Below are 21,637 nucleotides of genomic sequence, written 5' to 3'. Positions count from 1 at the left end.
TCATAATAACCTGGCTGTATTTGCAAATAAATATATGAATTCCCCTTCCCTACATTTATTGGGAAGTAATTTCAAAGCCTTGAGGCTTGGATGGTTGGAAGCATTCTGCAATTCAAAATAAATCTGTTCTCAAAGCTCATGCTTATTTGACTTTTTGGCGATATTGTTTTGCTGAGAGATCCTTTTCCCCTCCTTGATATTTATTTTGGCATATTTCAGAAGCAATACTGTTTGGTTTCAGTCTTCATTTTGCCAAGAAAAATAAGCCAAGCTGGTTGCCTGCTCATAAGCCAAGCAATGTGGGGGAAGGTTGGCCTTAACTATTTTTGCCCCAGCTTTGCTGCTTTACTCTGCATGCCTGTTCAAACACGAGCAAGCGCAATTTTTTCTTTCTCTCCCACATAACATCTCTGCAGTCTTCAGGACTGCTGGATTATGAGGTTTCTTGGGGACCATGCACAACTGTGACTGCTAAGAATTAGACATCAGAGTACCTGTCTGATGATACTACTGTTGAGATTGAGATAAGGGAGGGATGTAGTGACTGTGGTTACGTGAACACACAGAGGAACAAAAAACACCGGGAGTGTTGAGAATAAAAATCGTAAGTTAAAAAATGATCGTTAAAAACAGAGATGAATTTTAAACTGTTTTAGGGTGAGTGTTCTTGTGTTAGGAAAGATCTGTTTATTCAGATAACTGAGTATGGTTGCAAGTTTGTATAACTAAAAAAGCTGATTAACTACTTGAAATAACAGTGTGCAATGCCACTCATTTTTCATCCTGTTTAAGAGAGCCTGGTCTTTCTGTAAATTGAATATGTATGCAGTCTGGTGTTGCTGAATTGCCTGCTAATAATAGAGCCTCAGATGGGTGCTGGGGGTAGAGCTGACAAGGAGCAGCCTCCGAGAGGCACCCAATTCTGCATCCTTGTGGCTGCTGTGTGGAAGGTGCATGTTGTGGTGCCGGCAAACAGAGCTTCTGGGGTGAATTCCTTTTTTCTGTGGTAATCCTCCTTTTCATTTTATTAATGCAAATTAATCTCTTGTAGTCATCTCCCTTCAGATGTCTACTGTTTCTAACTTTTTACACAAGAAAACATCTAGCCACACATTTCCCTGTTACATGCCACCTTGGTAATTACTCAAGTACTTGAGTAAGATCCTCCTCAGTTCTTTGAACTGAGTCTAGGGAACTATTGACTTTGCAGTTTCTTTAGCACACAGTCTTCTTGTTAAACTTTTCATTAATGCTTCCTTTTGTGTGTTAGTCGCATACATTATGGTAACTTGCTATAGTGTGTTAACACTGTATGTTCTTCCTAAGGGTTTTTTAATTCCAAATGTGCTTTACATAATAGAAGAACAAAAATATGATAACAAAACCACTGAAAGCAGTTGAACAAATGGTTTTCTTTATAGTGAGATTTGTTTTTATGAGTGTGTATTTCTTGAGGCAGCCTTTGAACTGCAAGATCCAGTTGTGTGCTCTCCCATTCCTCTCCTTGCCCTTCCCCTTTCCCTGTTCTCTTGCACTCAGGATGCTCCATAGGCTCCCTGGAGGGGCTGTGATGCCTCCTCCCACCTCACCCCCCTCACCCTTCTGTCCTCAGTTCATTTGTTTCTGCTAAAGCTTGAGCTGAAGCTGTAGCTTGAGGTATATACCCTAAGCACAATACACTAACACCACACCTTAAAGAAAAGGTCACTGTTTCTATGCTACCCCTGCTCTTACACAAGCATTGGTTTAGCAATCTGATTTGTTATTTAGCTGCTTCCTGGCCCCTCACCCCACCCAAGACAAAAAGAAAGAAAGAAACAATCCCCAAACTGTCGTTGGGCTAATCCTCTGATCACACACTGTCTCTGGCTGGAGGGCAGTGGGAGGCTTTGTGCTCGGTGGGACCCAGGGTTTTCTCCTGTGGGATGCTGGCTGTTCCCTTTGGAACAGGCCAGTTTACAGCTGTTGTGTCCATTTGTATCTTGTGCTGATGGGAGAGAGGCAGAGCAGTGGGCTGTGGGTGAACACCTCTGCAAGCATCCCATCCCATCCCCATCAGCTTCCCGCCTCAAACCCGTGACGGGAATGAACAGTTAAAGGCACGTTTTTTAACCAAGATTTGGTTGATTCCAGGCCGTTTTCTCATCACACCAGTGACTTCGAATATGGTGCGAATACTAATGTTTAATGTAACTTTCATTCTCTAGCAAAAAAAAAGTAAATAGGCCACATCTAAAGAAGGAAGCATTGCTTTCTGGCTGTATGTGGTGACCACCAGCTGAGTGCCTGCTCTGCCACAGAGGGTGTTGGTTTACACAAAGCATTTAATTTCTGTGTCTCTGTTCCACAAAGCCAAAATGTGGCTGTTTCTTGAATTATGCTGGGAAGCCCTAAGCTCTAACTACGCCAAAATAGCTTTTAGGTATCCAAACAGCCTGTATGTGCCTGTGGGGCAGGAATGGTGTGTTTCTGGAGACCCTGGAACAAGGGGAAATACCGGGTGGCAAAAATTGTGAAACTCTGAGTTTGGTTTTTTTTGTTGTTTTTTTTTTTTCCTTTTTTCTCTTCTCTCATGTTTTTACAACATAGCTCTTCCTTATTGGTTGCAAGTATGGCTGAAAGTAAATGCTTGTTTTTGTTTTCGTCATTTTTATTTGAAACTATCTTCTCCATTCCTAAAAAGTTTGTTTTTATGGGTAATGTGCATGTTTTGCAAGGAATCACAATATGCACAGCTTACAATTTATTTATTTTATTTTTATTATTTTACTATTTGCTGTCTTAAAATGTAGAGGAGAGAGTGTAGCTCCCTAATGGAGTTCAGCCAGTGGAAATGAATTATTATGTTTTTCTTTCCTCTTCCAGGGTCCCAAGTAGCAGGATGGAAGAACTCTAACTGGCGGAGAGACAGACAGCACCCCCTTTCAGCATGGAAACTGCTCCGCTTGACGGGGAACTAGATAGAAATTCAGTAAGTAACTTGAATGGGACTGCATGTAATCAGATGAACATGATGATGCTTTTTCAGGGAGAGGATTGAGTAGCTTGAGTCTGTTCTAGTTTGGTTTGAATTGGTGCTTTTCTGGTGAATGCATTTGGAATATCATGTATGTGTTAGGTTCTCCTGGCAAGAGGGCTGGATATCAAAAAACATTTGGTTCTAGGATTTGATCCTTGGTGTCTCTGAATCTGAAAAGAAAAAGGTGTTCCGCTCAGTCTTACCAAGTGGCACTTTACTGATTAGTGACTATGGACAAAAAGGAAAACCAATGTATTTCTTGCTGGAAAGATGAGCAGAAAAAGCAGGAGGAGTGATAATTATGTATTATTAGAGTCATTTCGGGGATAAGAGTTAATAATCTGTGTGGATTATAAAATTTCTGAAGTAGTGAAAATACCAGCTCTTTCTTAGCACAGTTTAAAACCAGGAAGGGCTGGTGGGTGCTATGACACTTTATCATCATCATAATGTTGAAATTATTTAAGAGTTTAATTTTTCCACAACCTGCTTGATGGGAAAGCGTTTTTCAAAGCTGCACCAGGAAATGGTTTTTAGTTTCCAAAGCTGCTTTCTGATATAAAGCACTGCCTCCCAAAGGCAAAACAGGATATTTTTTCTGAAACTGAGGTGAAGCTCAAGTTTAACACCTCATTAGTGACAAATTTTGTTTGTGGTGGTTCAGCTACTACATAGAGCTATTAATTTGATCAAGTGTTTTATTATTGTTTTCATTTTAGGTGATGAATTCGGAGACAAGCTATTTTGCAGTGCATTAAGAAAATCATTGGCTTTCTTTCTGTAATCAACAAATTCATTGATTTGTTGCAGGGCCAATGCATATATAGCCCAGGCATAATGTACTATGAGTATCAGCTATCACCTGTGTAATAGGATATTAAAAAAAAAAAACAAAACCCTGTCAATTCATTTGCTGTGCTCAGTATCTCCTAACATAAAAAATAAATGTACCAGTTTACAAAAAACTTTGAAGTAACTTGAAATGTGCTGGTTTTCTTTTTGTGACATGCCTTCGCAATAGCATGATTTGAAGAAGGTATCCTGAAATGAGGCTCTGTGTGTTTTAGGAAGTCTGCTGCAGAAGAATGCAAAGTGCAAGGACAGATTTGCCTTTCATCCTATGTGCTTAGGCACCTCAAGTGTCATCTCAGAATGTTTTTTTTAAGCTGCTGGTGTCCTGTGATTGGCTTCTCTAAGCATTTCTCACCAAAGTATCATTTAGTGGTGTCTGTCTTAATTGCAGTTAGAATGTGAGGTTTTATGTGTTGTACTATAGATGTTAAAAACATAGTTGAAACCTTATCTGCGAGTCTGATATACTTGGTCTGGTCTACACTGTAGTAAAAAAAATTGAAACCCAAATATTTTTTTATAAAAATATTTTAAGAGAGGCTGGATCCAGTAACTCTGAAGACCTTAAGTGTATGTAAATGCTCACACTTCCCAGAATTTTGAATTTTTTTGAAGGGTCATGTTTGAGATTGTTCAGTATTCCAGACTTTTAGCTGCAATCTGATTTTTTTTTTTTCAAAGCCTGATTAAAATTAATTAAATCTATGAGCTTCAAACATGCATAAAGAACACTGATCAACATTTTGCTATACCATCTAAGTCCTTAAGGGGTTTTCTAGGAGATAGATACCCTGAAAAAGCCCTTTTTAGACATGTCAGCTTTATAATGTGTTTTTGACTTGCATGTAAAAGAAAAATAGAGGAGGAGATCCCAATGCTTAATATTGTGGGCTTTTATTTCCAGAATCAGTCTAAGAAGAAAAGTTTTGCATGAAATGCATTTCCTGTCTAATAATTAGGTTGATGTACACTGTATCTGAATACAAATGTTATGAAAGCTCAGCAAACTATTTTTGGAGTCTGACACAATTAAAACAGTGCAAGGTACTAGGCACTTCGGTTTGAGTCCTTATTTGAGAACAGTTTTTGCCTATGTTTCCATAAAATAGTAATTTAGTTTAAACAAGCCTCACTGGCCCAGGACTCAGGACATTACATGGGAGTGTTCTGTGTAAATCAGTCTTCTTCTAAATGATTTGTCTAGGAAACTTTCTAGTTGGCTCTAATTTTTACCAAAACATGTATGTCATAGATATGTTGCCCTTGATATAACTTGTACAGTCCGTCTTTGCTATTTAAATACATAAGCAGACATAAACCCAACCTTTTCACTGGAAGCACTGAATAGAGGTCCTTTACTGATCAGCTTTGCAGGTTGGGTTACTGGACCTGAATTTAAATGTAACATGACTAATCTTAGAGATTTACACATATTAGAGACTGCTTTTTAGAAAAAAAAAATCTGTCCTCAGCGGGGTGAAAACTCTGACTTGGCTTTAAAACATGCATTTAAACTCTATTAAGAATTTAGCTGTAGGTTTAGGTTATAAATCTAGTAAGTATGTTTAAGGAACTTATCTTTTGTGGTGTGAGATTCAGACATGCCAGCATGACACGTGTTTTTGCTTGTACCCTAATCTTTACCAGGAAAAGGATTTTGTTTTATATGACTAGTTGGCAGATGTAATTTAAGGTTTAGTAGCAGTTGTTATAAGCTTTATTTCTGATAAATTAATGTCTAAAAATAGTACTTTTCTGAAGCATAGAGCTTCTTTTGTATGAAAACGGAATTACGGCTGCTGTCTCATGTGATGGTTTATATTGCTGGTTTTATTCCTTAATCTCAGACTTCACTGGGAGGAGGGCTGGGTTTTGTATGTTTTGGCCATAACATTTTTAGCTAAATCAATCACGTAGTGTTGCGAGCCTCCCTTGTCAAAGGATTTGTTCTGTAATCAATCAATTAAATAAATGTGAAAATAAGGATAAGCTGTGTCTCTGGAAATAAGTGCATGTTTCTTGTACTTTTTTTTATATTTAGAACAAAAATCATGGGAGATTGCAATAGGTGCAATAGGCTATTGGAACGTGAAGAGGTTTTTTAGGCCGAAATAGTCTCATTTCAGTATCTTAACATCTCACATCAATATTTAGAAATATATATTTTACAGGCTTTAGGAAAATACACAGGCCCAAGTAGCTTTAATGGAGAGAGGGGGTTGACCGGCAACGGAGGCAGTTTGGTGTGTAAACAGAATGTCTGTTGGAGAAGATCAGGGCCAGAGTTAGGACAGGCTTGTGTTTCAGCCTCTGGCGTAGGAGCTGTTTGTACCAGTTCATAGGATTAACCATGCAATGCTAAAATATTTACATAAAAAGCCCCTGCATCGTCTCGGGTGACAGGTTGCCCTGTTCTGTGGTGTCATGTTGTATCTTGGTCAAGGCTGCTTGAGAGGCAGGAGGTGAGACAGGACCCGCTGCGGTGCTTTTTCACTGTGTTTCTTCAACGTGTAAGTATGCACTGCGAGTGAACGTGCTGTCTGAGACTCAGAAACTTCTCATCCTATATGTCTGTTAACTATTTTTCCAATTATCTTCTCTTGCTTTCCAGCTTTTAGTGTGAAATAAAGCAAAGCAGTGCTGAATAGCAGTGTTCCCGGTCCTTCGGTCGGTTGCTGGATCTATGTAGTTGCTGCAGACTCCTTTGTCTTGCTCCCTTTACACTATTTTCTTGAATCTAAAACCAATGTAGGGTAATACAGGTCCACTCTAAACACAGATTGTTTACTAGTCAGCAGTATGTTGCCTGTATATTAAAAACAAACACTTTGCCTTGAAAACTGCTGAATTCTTGAATGTGTTTTCATGTACTAGTACCTAAACCTGTCTGGTAAGTTCATGGATTCCCTTAACAATGTTTCCCTCTTTGACCTAAATTTAGTTTCTGGAGGAACAGAAGGTTGTTTACTAAGTTCACTTAAAGTTTATTTCAATTTCTCTTGTTTAACCAAGTTCTTTTCCAGAAAGTGCAAAATTATGAAGGAAGGGTTCCCTCTCCCTTCCAGTGCTGTATACTGCAATTGCTGTATTCTTATTGCAGTACTTTGTATTTGCATGCTGCAGTGTCAATTTAACAGCCCTGGGCAGCTGTGAGGAATAAAAATCTGTGTTTTGAGATAAGGAGTGCTAGACAAGACTGCTGCTTGCTAAGATTTTTATTTCTCTTTTTCGTGTTTCCTGCTGTTTAGAGGCAACACTGGATCCTTTTTAAACCAGAGCAAGGATTTATCTCCTTTATGGAGCAGAGGTGTTTTGTTTGGGATGCAGAAGATACAGCATGTTTGGATTTACTTTATTTTTAAGGATAAAATGGTCACGATGATCAGCATGTTTGTTTTCTCTGTTTCTGTTATTAGTGGATTTCAAATGTAGTAAAACCTTTAAGACATAGGTGGAGCTTACCTTACATCTGTACATGGCTGAGCACAATGACATCTTAGTCCTGATTGTGGCCTTGAGTGGCAATGATTTATAAAAGATTCCAAATAAAATGTCAGAAAGGAGTACAGACTGTTATGGTGTAATTACTCTCCTGTAGTGCCTATATTTGATGCATTCAGTGGGACAGAGGTGATTTTTTATGCAACTTGATTCTTTGGAAATACTTAAATATAAAATGTCCTCTTAACTTTAAAACTACACTGCTTGTCTTGCATCCTAAGCAATTTAAAATGTTGCCTGTGTTTCTAGACAAACTGAAAATGTGGCTAAGTTTGTGTGCAAAAGCAGTTGGGCTTGGATCTGCCATTGATGGGTGCTTGCACAGTATTGATGGCTTCAAAGTTTTTGTCTTTCCGAAACACTTATCTGGAAGCGGGGCAGTTTTGGAAACATTTCTTGTGTTATTTCAGCTTTTTTCAGAGCTTTATTTTTCTGAAAGCATTCCAGCTGAAAATGTTTTAAAATACGTTGCGTATCCAAGCCATATGAGCAGTAGAGCACTGATGGAGATGTTACACTCAGAATTAGCAGTTGGGGTAGTTGCTGTTGACTAACCATATACGATGACAGCTTCTAAGAACGGCTTCTCTATAAGCATATTTGTCAGTTTTGTTGCTTCAACTTTTCTGAACTGCTTAGTCTCTTGAGGTCTTGTCTTTGGTATTGAGGTGCATGTGGTATTTTAGGTACAAACTAACACTGTTTTCATTATCCCTCTTCTTTCCCGCTGCTGCTGCTTTTGTGCACTTGCTTCTTCCTGGCCTGGATTTTTTTGTTTGCTGTTCTTCATTCTCCAATTGTGTATGTACACAGCATCATGGTGATACAAGAGACTCTCATGGACCATCAAGTAAGTGACTCCCCTCTCCTACACTATGTTTGCACGTGTTCCTAAGAGTTAGTACAGATCTTTGCACACAGGCTGCTGGGCTAAATACTAGGTTTTCTTTTGTTTTGTAGTTAAGAAGCTGAAGCACAATGAAAATTTACTGTTGGAAACATATTTTACTTGGCATACTACTCATCTAAATGTTTCCTGGCTTTTAACTGTTTGGGGTTTTTTTAATGGGAAAAGTTTATTCTTCACCTCTCCCAGTCATGGCTAGGAAAAAATACATCTTTTAAATTACTTATCTGGAAGAGAAGATATATTTATGAGTTTGAAATGAAACCTTCAGATGTTATTGCAGTATAAATAATAAAGACATGGTAATAGTGGTTCAGAGACAGTTTTATTTTTGAGCTTGTCTGTTTATAATGCTATATGCTTAATTTCAATGAATTTACATCTTCAGAAATGAACAGGTGCGTATACTGTAATACTCAAATCAGGACTGGATCTGGTGTGGTGATAGGGAAAACTCAGTGTGTCTATGTATCTGCATCCATCCAGCCAAAGACTTTATTAGTGCCATTTGTTAACAGGTGGTGGTATGATCGTATGATTGGCAAAATAATTTTGCCTGGGGTTAAGAGTTTGCCTATGTGGGGAAGGGAAATTCTTTCTTATTTCCTTTTTTTGTTTGTTTGGTTGTGTGTGTGTTTCAGAGGCTATAAAGAGCAGCCAATTATCAATTAATATGTACTAATTACATCTGCTCTGCTAAAAAGATCTGCTTTTGAGTGTTAGGTGTCTGATTCAATGGCATTTGAAAACTCCTGTTTGCTACTTGCATATCTTTTCTCCTTCCTCTCCCCTTTCCTTTTTCCTTTTCCTTGAAATAGCTTTCTTTGTTTCCATCTATGCATCAGGATGAGGCATTTTGGAGGAGGAGGAAAACTTCTTCCTAGTGGCTGCTACAGCGTAGATAGACATTTATCTTCTTAATGAACTTATTTCTGTTCCTTTAGTACTTTCATAATGCTTTGTATAAAAAGGAGATTTTAAAACTCTCCTGCTCATCATCCTTCAGATTGAATTTCTCCAGACCCCACTTGATTTAAGAATTTCATCCTAAATCCTCAGGCGTGCGAAGTGCTTACCACAAGATATTCTATGTTAGGCGATACACAAACTATGTTTCCTAGGAAAGGAGCCTTTCTGACAGGGCTAGCAGTCTTTGCAGGACCTGAATCAAGCCTGCAGACTGACAAAGGAGCATGGATCTAATAGTGAACTTGAAGTTTGTAATCCTGTGGGCGCTACTGAGTTAACATCACTGAGTTCAGTTCATGCTTGGGGAAAACTTGGGTGCAGAGCTTGCTTACGCTCCAAGTTACTGGCAAGTACCACCTGAGAAATTATCACTTCCAACACTTAAAACAAAGTTAGCAGTGGTGTCTGCTGTCCATTCAGAAATCAGCTTTCAGCACAGGTCACTTGAGGAAGGTGGTTAGTGCAATTCTCGCTGTAGAGTGGGTGTCCCACAGGGCCAGCTGTGTGGTGGGCGAGGAGCACCCCCAGGAGCTGAGCTGTGAAAGCCCAGCCCTGCAGGGCCATGTGGCCAGGGGCTCTCCAGAGTAGCCTTCAGCTGGTTGATTGAAAGTTGGTTCTACTTTGGTGCCTCTAAAACTTTAAAACAAATGAGTGTAGTTCACTGCACTCGCAAAGATCCATTTTGTGCGAGCTTGTGAAGCAGCTTTTTTCTACCTTTACTTTCATTTTTTATTTCAGATACTAGACCTTTTGTGGTAGAGTCCTTTCCCAAGATTTCAGCAACTCCCCCCCTTCTCTCCTTTCTTCTCACTTGTAGCTGCAGGAAAAAAAGCTAGTTTGGTGGTCCAACAAGAAGAACGAAGTCACTACTTTTAAGTATTGGCCTTCTGGCTCTGACAGACTTGAACTCTGAACTGGTAAAATGAGCTTTTCACCTCCCTTGTCGATCTCCTCACATATTTTTCCTGAACAGCAGTCAGCATAGGCAGTGGCTTGTCTGGAGCAGAGCTTTAAATGGTTTATCTGATGTAGAAAAATAGTACAGGTGGGTATCCTGACATCCTTGCTTTCTTCATACTGCCTTGTGTTTATGCTAGGCTTTGCTGAAAAAAAGAAGTCTCCATTACTGTGATAATAGTAGAAATAAAGCTAAGAGGAGAGCCTTTGTATTTTGCAGATTCCATCCAGAAAATGGAACTTGTTTGTTTAGACTAGATCTTCTGCAAAGCTTTTGAAAGTGAGGAAAGCTTGGGAACTCTTAAAATGAGCCATGTCATAAGTTCCAGTCTTTTAGGCAGGCTCTTCTTTGGTAAACATCTTTTGTCTCTACTTGCTTTTTGTCAGTGTATATGTGTCCACAGGACAGGTGTTACTGAGGCAGGCGTCCTTCTGCTACTGGAATAGGTGCAGTTTTCTTGTGTGCAGCTTAAGGACATGTACAGACACCATGAACAAGGTGACTGGCCAGGTGATCTTACAAATAGCTAGAAGACGTCCAATGAGTCTTTCAGACTGATAAGTTTAAAGCAGAATAATTCTTCCGCTTTAAACCTTTCCCTATATGCATGATCTTTATTAATAAGACTCGTTTCTTGTGATGTATGTACATGTTAATCTTGGCTTTCTGGATGGTAGCACAGCTTGATCTGGCAAGCTGTTTCCCAGGTCAGCTGTTCTGTGGCTAGTTAAATCAAGAACTATCACAAAAGTGGCAAAGAAAACAGGATTTCAGAAGTTAAGTAACAGCTCAGTGCTGTATCTATATTCAGTAGCAGCTTTTCCTAATTGCCCCTAGTTTTTGTTTTCATCTTCTGCCTCACGTCTTAGACCAGTCTTGCTGGATCCTTTCTGCTGCCCCCTCCAAAGCAAATCTCTGGTTTGAAATCTTCATTTTCTGGAATGAAAAATTTCACAAGACAGCATTTGAATACCAGTTTCATATATATGAGTGCAGTTTTTATTAGAAATCTATGCACAAGCACATAACATCATCGAATGAGCATCCATTTTGTATTTCAGCAGTGGTAACAAACAGCGATGAATCACAGCTATTAACTTCAGGAAAAATGAGCCAGCGCCAGGGGAAAGAAGTCTATTTTACTCCAACCAAAGAGTTACTCCAGCCGTCTCTCAGCCCAGGAACTCCCCACAACCATGGTAAGACAAAGCTGTTTTTTTTTTTTACAGAGGTTTTGAAGAACGTAAATGCTGATATTAATTATCTGTTCCAAATGTTGGTTCACAATAAAGAAGTAAGGAAGAAAACACATTGAAATATTGTATGTAATTCTTTGTATCCTTATATTTTAATCTGAGACAGAAAAAATGCATTACCTGACGCACTAGTTTATTAAAGCATGCTATGATTTGTTGGAGAACAGTCCACGTAATAGTAGATCATTATCTGTGTGTAATCCTGTAACTGGTGTTCACATTAATGTTTCAAGTATTAAAGGTGTGTCTTTATGTAAAGGTATTATGATACACCAACTAAGCCTGGAACCTTTGTGTAAAAAATTTTTGACAGTTACTTCTACTGAAATATCCTTTTCTTCAGGATAAGGAAAAAATGAAGTTTCAACCCTGCTTTTTGTCAGCTTTCGAACAGTCCTTCTGCCTTATGAACCCTCTTGAAAGTAAAATCTCAGTGGAGCCACCTGAACTGATTGGATGCAAAGTGAAACTCCTCAGTAGACCTGACCTGTTGATAGTCTGTTTAGAAAACAAAACCAAAACCAAGCCATAGTTGTTCTTCTTGTTCTTATTTGCATTTGAAACTACTGATGTTGTCTTATTGCCTAGGATATTATTAGGCACATTTGTTATGCTGTGTGGAGTCCTTAGTGAAAGCTTCAGGCTTTGTTGTCTATGCTTCCATTAGTTCTTGCCATGAGTAGTGTTCCTGAGATGTTTTTTCCTATGGGCCTCTCTAACTCCCATAGTTTTCTTTGTCAAAGTATGATATTAGTCCATCAGAATAATTAAGGCAGTTTTTCGGGTTAATTTTGAATCGTTTTCCAGTTTTCTCATTCGATGCTGTCCAGAGGAAAAAAAAAACTTTGAAACCAAAGATAGTTGTTACCGTGTTGAATCTGAGTCTTTTAGTCCATTTCAAGAAGTATTATGGTGGTATTTTCAGTGCTACCCACAGTAAGCACTGATGTATTTTTCTAAAAGCTGCTCTTATCTCACTGGAACAGCACTTGGTGTTCTCTGACTTGCATTATGCTTAGGCTGGAATTATTTTCTGTAGAATATATATATATATATATATATTTTAACTTTTTTTTGTAATTTTTAGTATGTTTAAAGGAATTTTTAGCTATTCTATGTACTGTGTTGTATCCCTTAGTAGACAAATGTTGTAGTTACGTAAGTGTATTTGAATATTGAAGTCTTACTTTTAATGTTGCTATTCCCCCTAATTTGAAAAAGCATACTGTTGTGCCTTTTTAAAGGCTTTCATTCATAGTAAAGTCATTAAAACGGGCTTGAAAAGCACTAAGACTTTATTGTGCTACTCAAACTCTTTGGAGATATTGAATCTCCTGATTTTGTTCCCTCTGATTATTTCAGAGCTTATATAAATGGTTTAAAGCTGGTTAAATGTATCTGTGCCTTTTTTAGCATCAGTGATCACTGACTTGGAGTGCTACTAGAAATGAGACTGTAGTTTCACTAAACAATTAATTTGGCTTGCAGTCAATTTTATTAGTGAAAAGGTGTGATGTGGTTTAGGCTTCAGCAACCTTGGATTACTAACCTCTAGCCAATCTGTGGCTCGGGAGCTGTAGGTTTGATTTTCATGAAGGTGGTTGACCCATTTAGAAGCTGGGTGTTTTTTTCTGTGGCAGTTATTCCTACAGGGAAATTACAGTGCTGGTGAAAATGTGAGCTTGTTACAAAGGGAAAAAGAGGTGCTGTGCAAGCCTGAAAATGTGAAGCAGAACAGAGTTTAAAGTGGTAGGGTACTTGAGGCTGACTATTGTAACTGAAGTCTAATTGGCAAAGGTTTTTACAATATACCTGTAGTATTGTATGATTACAATATTCTGAAATATAGGAAGTGGTTAGATATAGTATTTAAAGGCATTTACTATGAACAAAGTGGAGATACTTTCAGTCACTGGTACCTGAATCCATCCTTAAGAGATGGCTAATGTAAATGAACAATTCAAAAAATTGCTAGGCGCAGGAAAAATAGAATTGAAACAGAAAATATATATGATGCAGTCGACAAAGAACTGAGTAAATGTATATAAGTGGGATCTTTGACATGGGTACTTGCCTTTTGCTGCTGGACATCTGGATGTTGTTGCAGGCTGTTTGGCCACCATTACCTAAGTTGTGTTTCCTGCTACCTGAATAAAAGAGCCTTTGTGGCAAAACCAGTTCTGTGTAGAGCTTGTGGTTACAAATAAATGAGTTGCAATGAAATAAAACCTGTGAAGAGGCAATATTTGGAGAAACCAATGCTTTGGTGTTAGTGGGGAAACTCCACCACGTGCGCCAGATTCTTTGGCTGGCCAGCAGCAATCCAGGGAGAGGCATGCTCAGGGCCTGTCACCTGGAAAATCTGCTGGAACAAGCTTAATTTGTGTCTTCTGCTTGTGTTTTAAGGAATATCCTACCTAAAAGTATTGCAAGTATGATTAAAAGCAGATGAGAACTTGAGTCTTAATATGAGGGAGTGGAGCTAAACATTTTACATCTGGGCTTCCTATTAGGAATCAAGAGTAAACCATGTAACGTGTCACCTTGAAGTTGTAAGTGGTATGTATTTTATGATTCTAAGTGCTCCTGTGTATAAATACTGGGTTTTAATTTATGTGACCACAGCACTGGACTTCAGAAAGCTTTGAATTTCTTGGACTGGTTTCTTAGTTTAAAACATAATTTATTCATTCCTTGTTCATTTCATTCTTGTGAGGTGGAACTCGGTATGTCCTCTGAGCCAGAGATGGGGATCTTCTTTGTGGAGGCCAGTGGAGGTCTGTTTTATGAATATAGAGAACAACTTGATCTGGCAGCATGACCTAGTGATTATTCAGCAAGTCTGTTTATACTGTCATTGTTCTGCATCATGTTTGCAGGAAGAAGTTTCACCTTCTTATTTTACATAATATTTTTAAGATTCTTCAAGATACGCTGTCCTTTATTCTGAGGCTGAAAACTAGCTTATCTTTTAGGCTATAGACTGGCCTTTAAAGGTGTGGAGATCAGACTCGCTTCCTTCAGCAAGGTTGTTTGACAGAAATGTATTAGAAAATCTGATGGTGTGGATTATTCTTGTTTATTGTGCTCACCAGTTTACATAGCCAGTTCAGCATTTTAGTGTTGAAGGCTAACTCAGCTGTATATAGCACTGGCCCTGAGATGGAGTTGTAATTTTAATTATTGTGGATTTAACTGATTTCTGCCTTACCCATCATTAGTTAAGTAAGATCAATTAAGATCAAATCTGATCATAATGCAGCAATTACAATTTGTTTTATAAAACATCAGTGACTTGAAGCTGGAGCATACCAAAATCCAAGTGCCATCTACTGCAAAAGCTCATATCACTCAGATGTATTGAGGTTCAAGGGACATCAAAACAAACCTAAAAACTAGCTTTTTGCATCCGTGGCTTGCAAAGAAGGGTTTAATGAAGGCACAGAGTTGTCTTACCTAGACAGACTTTCGCATTCTCTGTGGTACCAGCATTTCTGCAAAGCCAGCAATGCAGCTTTTCAGGGGAGCTCCAAGCTCAGCTACACAAAGGAAAGCTTGCTGATTATGGAGCTTCTCAGCATTGTAACTCAGGAACTCCTTGTGACGGTGGCCTTGAGCAGCTCCATGTTGAATTGATCTTCAACACTTTCAATGGTTTTCCTCAATTTTCATTGTATGTGTTGAAGAAAGGGGTTCCTAGACCCTTTCACTCAACAGCTCATTCACGTGGATTACTTTGCTTCTCAAATCAGGGTAGGAAATGATCAAACCATGATTGATCAAACTTTCTGAACGAAATCTTTCTTTTTTCCTACATGCAGCCTTTAATTATTTTGAAGTCTTTATTTGTCTTTTTATAACGTCTGCCAAGTTAGTCCTGTCTCTAACTCGTCAATGCTGTATATTGTATCTGAATGTTACCTTCTGGTATGTTTGTGTTTAGATTGATGTTGGTTTTCTTCTGCCTTATCTGCTGGGCAATGAAACCTTTCTACTTCTCTGTGCTTTGAACATACTAGAAGATCGTACGGTGTTTTTTGCTAAGTATTTTGTTTAGAATTGTCAGCCTTGGAATTTGACCCAAATAATTCAGTAGCCTTTTGATGGAAATGTTAATGCATTTGGGGAGGTAGTTTTTCCTGTAAAGCTTTGCTTGTATTTGTGCTATGGTGTGTTTTTAGGCTCTAGTGAGGTAGCGTGGCCTTGCCAGCTCACACAGACAACATTTTTGGAAGTGTGGTGCGTATAGATGTTAGGACTGCTAAAACTTCTTTCAATTGGAGCAGTTAATACATAGATTGAACAGTGTGTTTGCATTCTATGGTTGAAAATGTTATTAACCATTAATAGGCAAACAACTATTATCAAGCTTTTTTTTTTACTTTTTTTTTATCCTACCATAAATGCAACCAAGAGGAATCATTGACAAAGCTATTTTTTACAGTTAAAAAATGTACATGAAAAATATTGAGTCCAAGACTGCATTTTCAAAAGTTGCAGAACAGAACTCTGCTTGCTGATGTAAGCTGTTTATGTTGTTACACAAATTATCCCTGGTAAATTGGATTCTTGTAAATCTTGTTAACTCAGACTTACATCAGGATACTGCTTTGTTTGATAAAATGGATTAATATAGAATTAGTCATTGCTTAAAATTTCCAAAAACCCTCCTCAGAGAGGGTTTTTAATATTTTCTAACATAAATAATCCTTAAATAAAAATAAGCTGTACTTCTGGTAAAAAGAAAAATCTAAGATAGTAATATCAAAAATACTGTAATAACACATTTGAAAATGTCTGACTTTTTTTTACCCGTATTCGTATTGTCTCTTCATGGCTTTATTTAATGAAAGATTGTGCTGTTGTACTTTTTGTGCCTTCAAGTGCATGTTACAAAGTATACACAATGAAGTGCTTTCCTAATTTTTCACTTGGTAGTAATTTATGTATGTATTTCTTTGTTTGGGAGGTAATCTCTGGGCTTGTTTTTTAAGAGTGTGAGGAGCTGAAAATCCATATGAAGAAGAATGCAGAATTCACAGCATTCATTGTAGAAAAAATTTGCCGTTTTAAGCTGTTGTGGCTTTGAATGAGGACTCTCATTTGCAGGTGTCACTAATCGGGAGTATCACCTGTACTTAAACTGGAACAAATAGCAGCGGTGCTTGTGGTGACAGTATTGTATTTCATACTTTAAGGCGGGCAACTCAGCAGGAAGGTAATGCATGAGGATTTTGGAGCTCTAGTTTCTGTATTTCATGTGGAGAACTGTGACCCGTGCAGATAAGCTTCCTGGCTCCTGAACTCGACTCAGTATTTTTCATACATTTATCCAAAGCATTGACGAGATGTAGATGGGGTGAAAATGTGAGTAGTATCTGAGAAAAGTGTGTTAGGATGATAAAGAGTAAGGAGGAGATATTTTACAGTAATGTAAATCTTTGAGCTAAGTTAACAGCACCTTGCTGTCCTCTGCTTTGTTTTGATTTGTAGGTTTTCTTGTTTAATTAGCTCGTCAAGTGAAGGTAAGCAGTGAAGTGTGTGCCCAGAAGGAGCTTGGGATAAACAGGACCTGCTCCTACTTTCCAGCCGAGTAGTAGCTGATAATTCAGTTTGCATTATGATTAAAATGTATTCTGTGTTACTCAACTGAGTAACAGAAGTGACTTAGGTGTGGGGAGGTGGATTGACAGTGGAAGTGGAATTACAGGGTTGCCAATAACGATGATGATCACAATGAATAGAAAGCAGGAGGGGAAGCTGCTTTTGGTAGAGAATGAGGACATTTTTGGCTGTGCTGAGCTTGTAAGAAACGCTGTTCGCTCCAGAGTAGATGTCTAAAGGACGCGCTCTGATCTCAGTCTGTAGGATGCTGCATTTGCGGAGAAAATAGAAATTTAGCTATTTTTGCATGTGAGAGAAGATGGAGAGTGAAAAAGAGATGTTTTCAAGCATTACTAGGTTCTAAAGAACTCTTACTAACTACTGAAATGATGAGGTGCCTTCAGCATGATAGGATGATAATGGCCAAGAAAATTGCTGTCTACCTGAGGCAGCTAACAATTGTAAGGCAATTTGCTGTAAAACTGTACAAATTTCAGCCTTAAAAAAAACATTTATTACAGGTATTTGGCTCAGTTGATAGCAATGGCAGCACATTTTGTTTTTCCAGAGGGTAAGAAATATCTGAAGCTCCTGACATGTCACCCCTGTTCTGGCTCGCTGCTGGTCAGTGTGCAAGAAGCTCTGGACATGTATCACACATCTCCTCCTGCTTCCACTCTGCCGTGGTGAGACCTCATCTGGAATATTGTGTCCAGTTCTGGGCCCCTCAGTTCAAGGACAGGGAACTGCTGGAGAGAGTCCAGCGCAGGGGAACAAAGATAATAAGGGAGTGGAGCATCTCCCTTATGAGGAAAGGCTGAGGGAGCTGGGGCTCTTTAGCTTGGAGGAGACTGAGGGGTGATCGCATTAATGTTTATAAATATGTAAAGGGTGAGTGTCAGGAGGATGGAGCCAAGCTCTTCTCGGTGACAACCAATGATAGGACAAGGGGTAATGGGTACAAACTGGAACACAGGAGGTTCCATTTAAATTTGAGAAGAAACTTCTTCACAGTGAGGGTATCAGAACACTGGAACAGGCTGCCCAGGGAGGTTGTGGAGTCTCCTTCTCTGGAGGCATTCAGAACCTGCCTGGACACATTCCTGTGTAAACTCATCTAGGTGCTCCTGCTCCGGCAGGGGGATTGGACTAGATGATCTTTTGAGGTCCCTTGCAATCTCTGACATTCTGTGATTCTACCAGCTGTTAGGGGAAAAAGGGATTATGGTGGTCCAGTGGAAGGAAAGATCCAGCCCTGTGTCAGTGAACTCGAAGCCTCTTCAAAATATTAGCGGCTCTTCCCAAGATGGCCACTTGGCTTCAGTGCTTTGGCCAACTTTCTGCTAGGAGGTGGCGAGAGCTTGTTCATTCATGTGGGTGCAGGAGAGTGAAGCTTAAGCCGAGAGGCACCTTGTTGGAGCCAGAGAGAAGAGAGGAATCCTGCATGTCTGCAGTTGTAGCAGATGCACGCACTGAGCACGGGGGAGGCTTTGACTCCACTGGTAGAATACTGATCACTTTTTACATGCCAGCTCTGGCTTTTCTTTCAACAAACATTTTCAATATGTTAATATTTCTTTTTGATAATGGTATTTGGCTTGCAGATGGTAAAATCTTGCCAATCTGTCTGGTTCCAAATCAGGCTGTTTCCTGGGTAGTTGGGTTATATCTAGTCTTTGATAATGTTTCTGGTTTTCTTCTCGTATTTCCTTTGACTTTACCCTCTGCATCTAGACAGACTTAGCCATGGAAGTAGCTTCACGCAGTCTCTCGTTTCCCTACACTATATCTGTCCTTTCAACAGATAAACTAAAGAATGGCTAAATAGTTGATTTTCTTGACACAGTAAGAGCGACTTATTGCTGAGCATGTCATACTTTTTTACCTTACTTTGTCTTTGCATAAGTCTGTCTCACTGCCTCAGCACTAGAGAGGAAACTGCTAAAGGGCTTGTGAGACTCTCTGTCAAGCTTATTTTTTAACTCTGCCACATTAAAAGTAAATATGACTTCTGAATTCAGGCATCTTCTATGCAGACTAAGTGCATCTAATGTCTTGGAAAAACGTTAATGCTTTTACTTTCTCCTGACGTGCGGGAATTCTGTCTAAAACCTTGCAAACCCTTGCCCTTGGAGAGCCTGAGTCTCTCTTGCTGTATTCTTTAGAGATGTTTTAATTTGTCTTACTTTGTGTTTTGATGCTGAGGAAGTATTTTGTAACCAGCAGTATATAGGAGCCACGTGGACTGCTTGTTCTTTTGATAGTTCTGGATTAATATCTGTTGTGCTGCTGCAGGGAACCCGGCCTCAGTGACACAGATGGTCACTTCATGGTTTTATAATGGAACGTACCTTGTGGAGGTGAAGCCCCAGTTCTGCGAAATTGTGCAAATTATTTGAAATAGCTTTAGTGATGCTTTTCTCAAACGGGATGTAGCGAGGTTTTAGTCACAGTAAACAAGAAAGGAGTTTGAGTGCTAAATAATCTGGTTTTAGCTTATGTTACTGGACCGAATTTCTCATGAAACATTTTAAGTTCTGCATGGGTGGTTAGTCTCCTGAGTCTATTAACTTGACCTCCTGCTTTCATACTGCAAGGCCTTCTCTGGCACATTCCCCTCTGCAAGTCATTATGTGTTTATTAAAACTTGCCATTTCTGAAATGCTGCTCCACCCTGTATTTGTGGCTTCGGTAAATTGCAGGTTCTCCTTTCTGTGTGGGCTGCAGCTTTATGAAAGCGTGGCACTGGATCTGAAAGGCACAGCAGGGCTGATTACTGCGAAACTTCTCAAGCAAGTTCTTTTCTCCTTGACAACCTGTGCAGAGCTCGCCTACTTAAACCTGAACTGTGACCTGGAGAATTTCATAAGGGCTGAGATGAAAACTGTTGATGCCTGAGCAGTGAGCAAGGCTCTTTACTAGGGGTAGGAGGAGCTGTGTAGGAGGGTTAGTGAGTGAGGAGGTGCAGCCCAGTACAGCTGCACTGGGAGCCTTGGTGTTCATTCATAACTACTCTCAGCCTCTGGAATTGCTCCTCAGCTGGACTGCGCTCGACTTGGGAACACCAGAGGACAGAAGAGTATTTGGTGAAACTTGGCACTGCAAATTGCCAGCACTACTTGTAGCGTCGTGGTTCAGATGTCTTTTTTCTGAATCAAATATTGGTGTCTGAAGGCAAGTGTATCTTTGATATTGTTTTTGTTAAACAGGAGAAAAACACTTACACTTAAAGTCAATGTGCAAAAGTCAAGTGTTGCATAAAACTCATTTATAGGTATGATAGTGTGGTAGTTGGCTTTTCCTGTTTTCTGCGTATTGCAAAGAGTGTATGCTGCATGCAGAGAATTATTTATGAGCTTTTCTTCTGCTGGGCTGGGGGGAGAATTCTACTGGAAAACAGCATTGTCAAGATGTCAGGGCAAATTATTGTCAGACTTCGAAGGGCAAGTCTAAAAAGCTTCTGTCTTCTCCGCTACACCATCAGTTTTCCTTCCTTCTGCCTTTAGCTTTTACAGCTTGGTTTTAAGAAGGTTTAAGGTTTTGCTTTTATACCTCGAAGGGGAAAAGGAGTATTTTTTTACTTTGCATCACTAGATATACTCTTAGTTGTAGTATTGCATCAGTATCAGTTTGTATAATGTGTTCATTATTTTAAACTTCTAAAATCTATATAAATAGGATTATTATATTTAAAATTCCTCAGTTGGGTAGTTCAGAATGTATTTGACTTAAGTTCATTTTCCACACTTGCAATTCTTATCTGTACAATTCAGAGAGGTCTTTTTGATAAGCCTATGTTTTTTTCAGCTGTGAATATTTTTCAATTGGAGAAATGTTTTAAAACTAAAACCAGACTTTTTCAAAAGTGTTAATGCGCTGTTGAAATTGCACGTCTTCTGTTTGCCTTTATTTCGTATTTGAGATTTGAGTTTTCCCCCAGGCAATATCCTGGAAAAATGTTTTAAGCATGGGATTGTTATTTGTTTTTCAGCCAGCATTTACTACTTCAGTAGAAGCCTTGATTGAGTAGCTGATATGAAAAATGCATTTTGTCCTTTAGAAAAATGTATACAAGACATAAGTTTTCCTCCTCTAAAGAGGCAGTCAACAGATTGACTGAGAATAGATTTCCCTCACTCTCCCTGAGACAGATGAACTAAATATTTCAGTCATGGATTTTTTTCCATCTTCATACTGATTTGTGTGTTACGTAAAACAGAGAAACCAGGAGACTTTTTCTCCCTTTCAGTGGCATATTTAGTCTAGTGCCAAGTTTCCTGAAGTACTTAACTTTTGTTATGAGGAACCTGATGTTTTTCATGTACAGATGCAGTGTGGCACACACCTGATGCATTTAGGCTTGAATGCAAATACTTTCTTGTTTATTTAGGCTTTTCACCTCAGTCTGACTTCTGCAGGTGGACTTGGCTATAGTTCTGTTTGTGAGTATTTTGAAGCTGCGTAAACTTCCAAGCTGTGTATATTAGTGCATTTTCTAAGTATAGCAATTATTAAGGCACTGGGAACTGATATCAAAAGAACAGAAGGCTTCCCAGGACATTAGTCTAAGA

The 21,637-nt window shown here is 39.0% G+C and overlaps 1 protein-coding gene across 11 annotated transcripts in view; it reads left to right on the top strand.

Moving 5' to 3' along the window:
- OSBPL8 (oxysterol binding protein like 8) overlaps positions 1-21,637 on the top strand; it is a 96,567-nt gene that overhangs the window by 31,978 nt on the left and 42,952 nt on the right. For 3 of the 11 annotated variants that reach the window (XM_065040958.1, XM_065040947.1, XM_021298127.2), the window contains 2 exons: positions 2,866-2,971; positions 11,268-11,405. In XM_065040958.1, coding sequence (XP_064897030.1) covers positions 11,315-11,405 — 91 coding nt within the window. In that variant the 5' untranslated portion in view covers positions 2,866-2,971; positions 11,268-11,314. Of the gene's footprint in view, positions 1-2,865; positions 2,972-6,274; positions 6,382-8,185; positions 8,223-11,267; positions 11,406-19,755; positions 20,241-21,637 lie in introns of those variants that run through there. The other 8 variants (XM_065040916.1, XM_065040907.1, XM_065040901.1 and 5 more) reach the window with 6 other exon arrangements.

The sequence above is a fragment of the Columba livia genome, chromosome 1 (assembly GCF_036013475.1).
Source record: "Columba livia isolate bColLiv1 breed racing homer chromosome 1, bColLiv1.pat.W.v2, whole genome shotgun sequence".
In the NCBI taxonomy this organism is placed as follows: Eukaryota; Metazoa; Chordata; class Aves; order Columbiformes; family Columbidae; genus Columba; species Columba livia.
The sequence above is the reverse complement of the archived record's forward strand: the minus strand, read 5'-3'. Positions and strand labels throughout refer to the sequence as shown.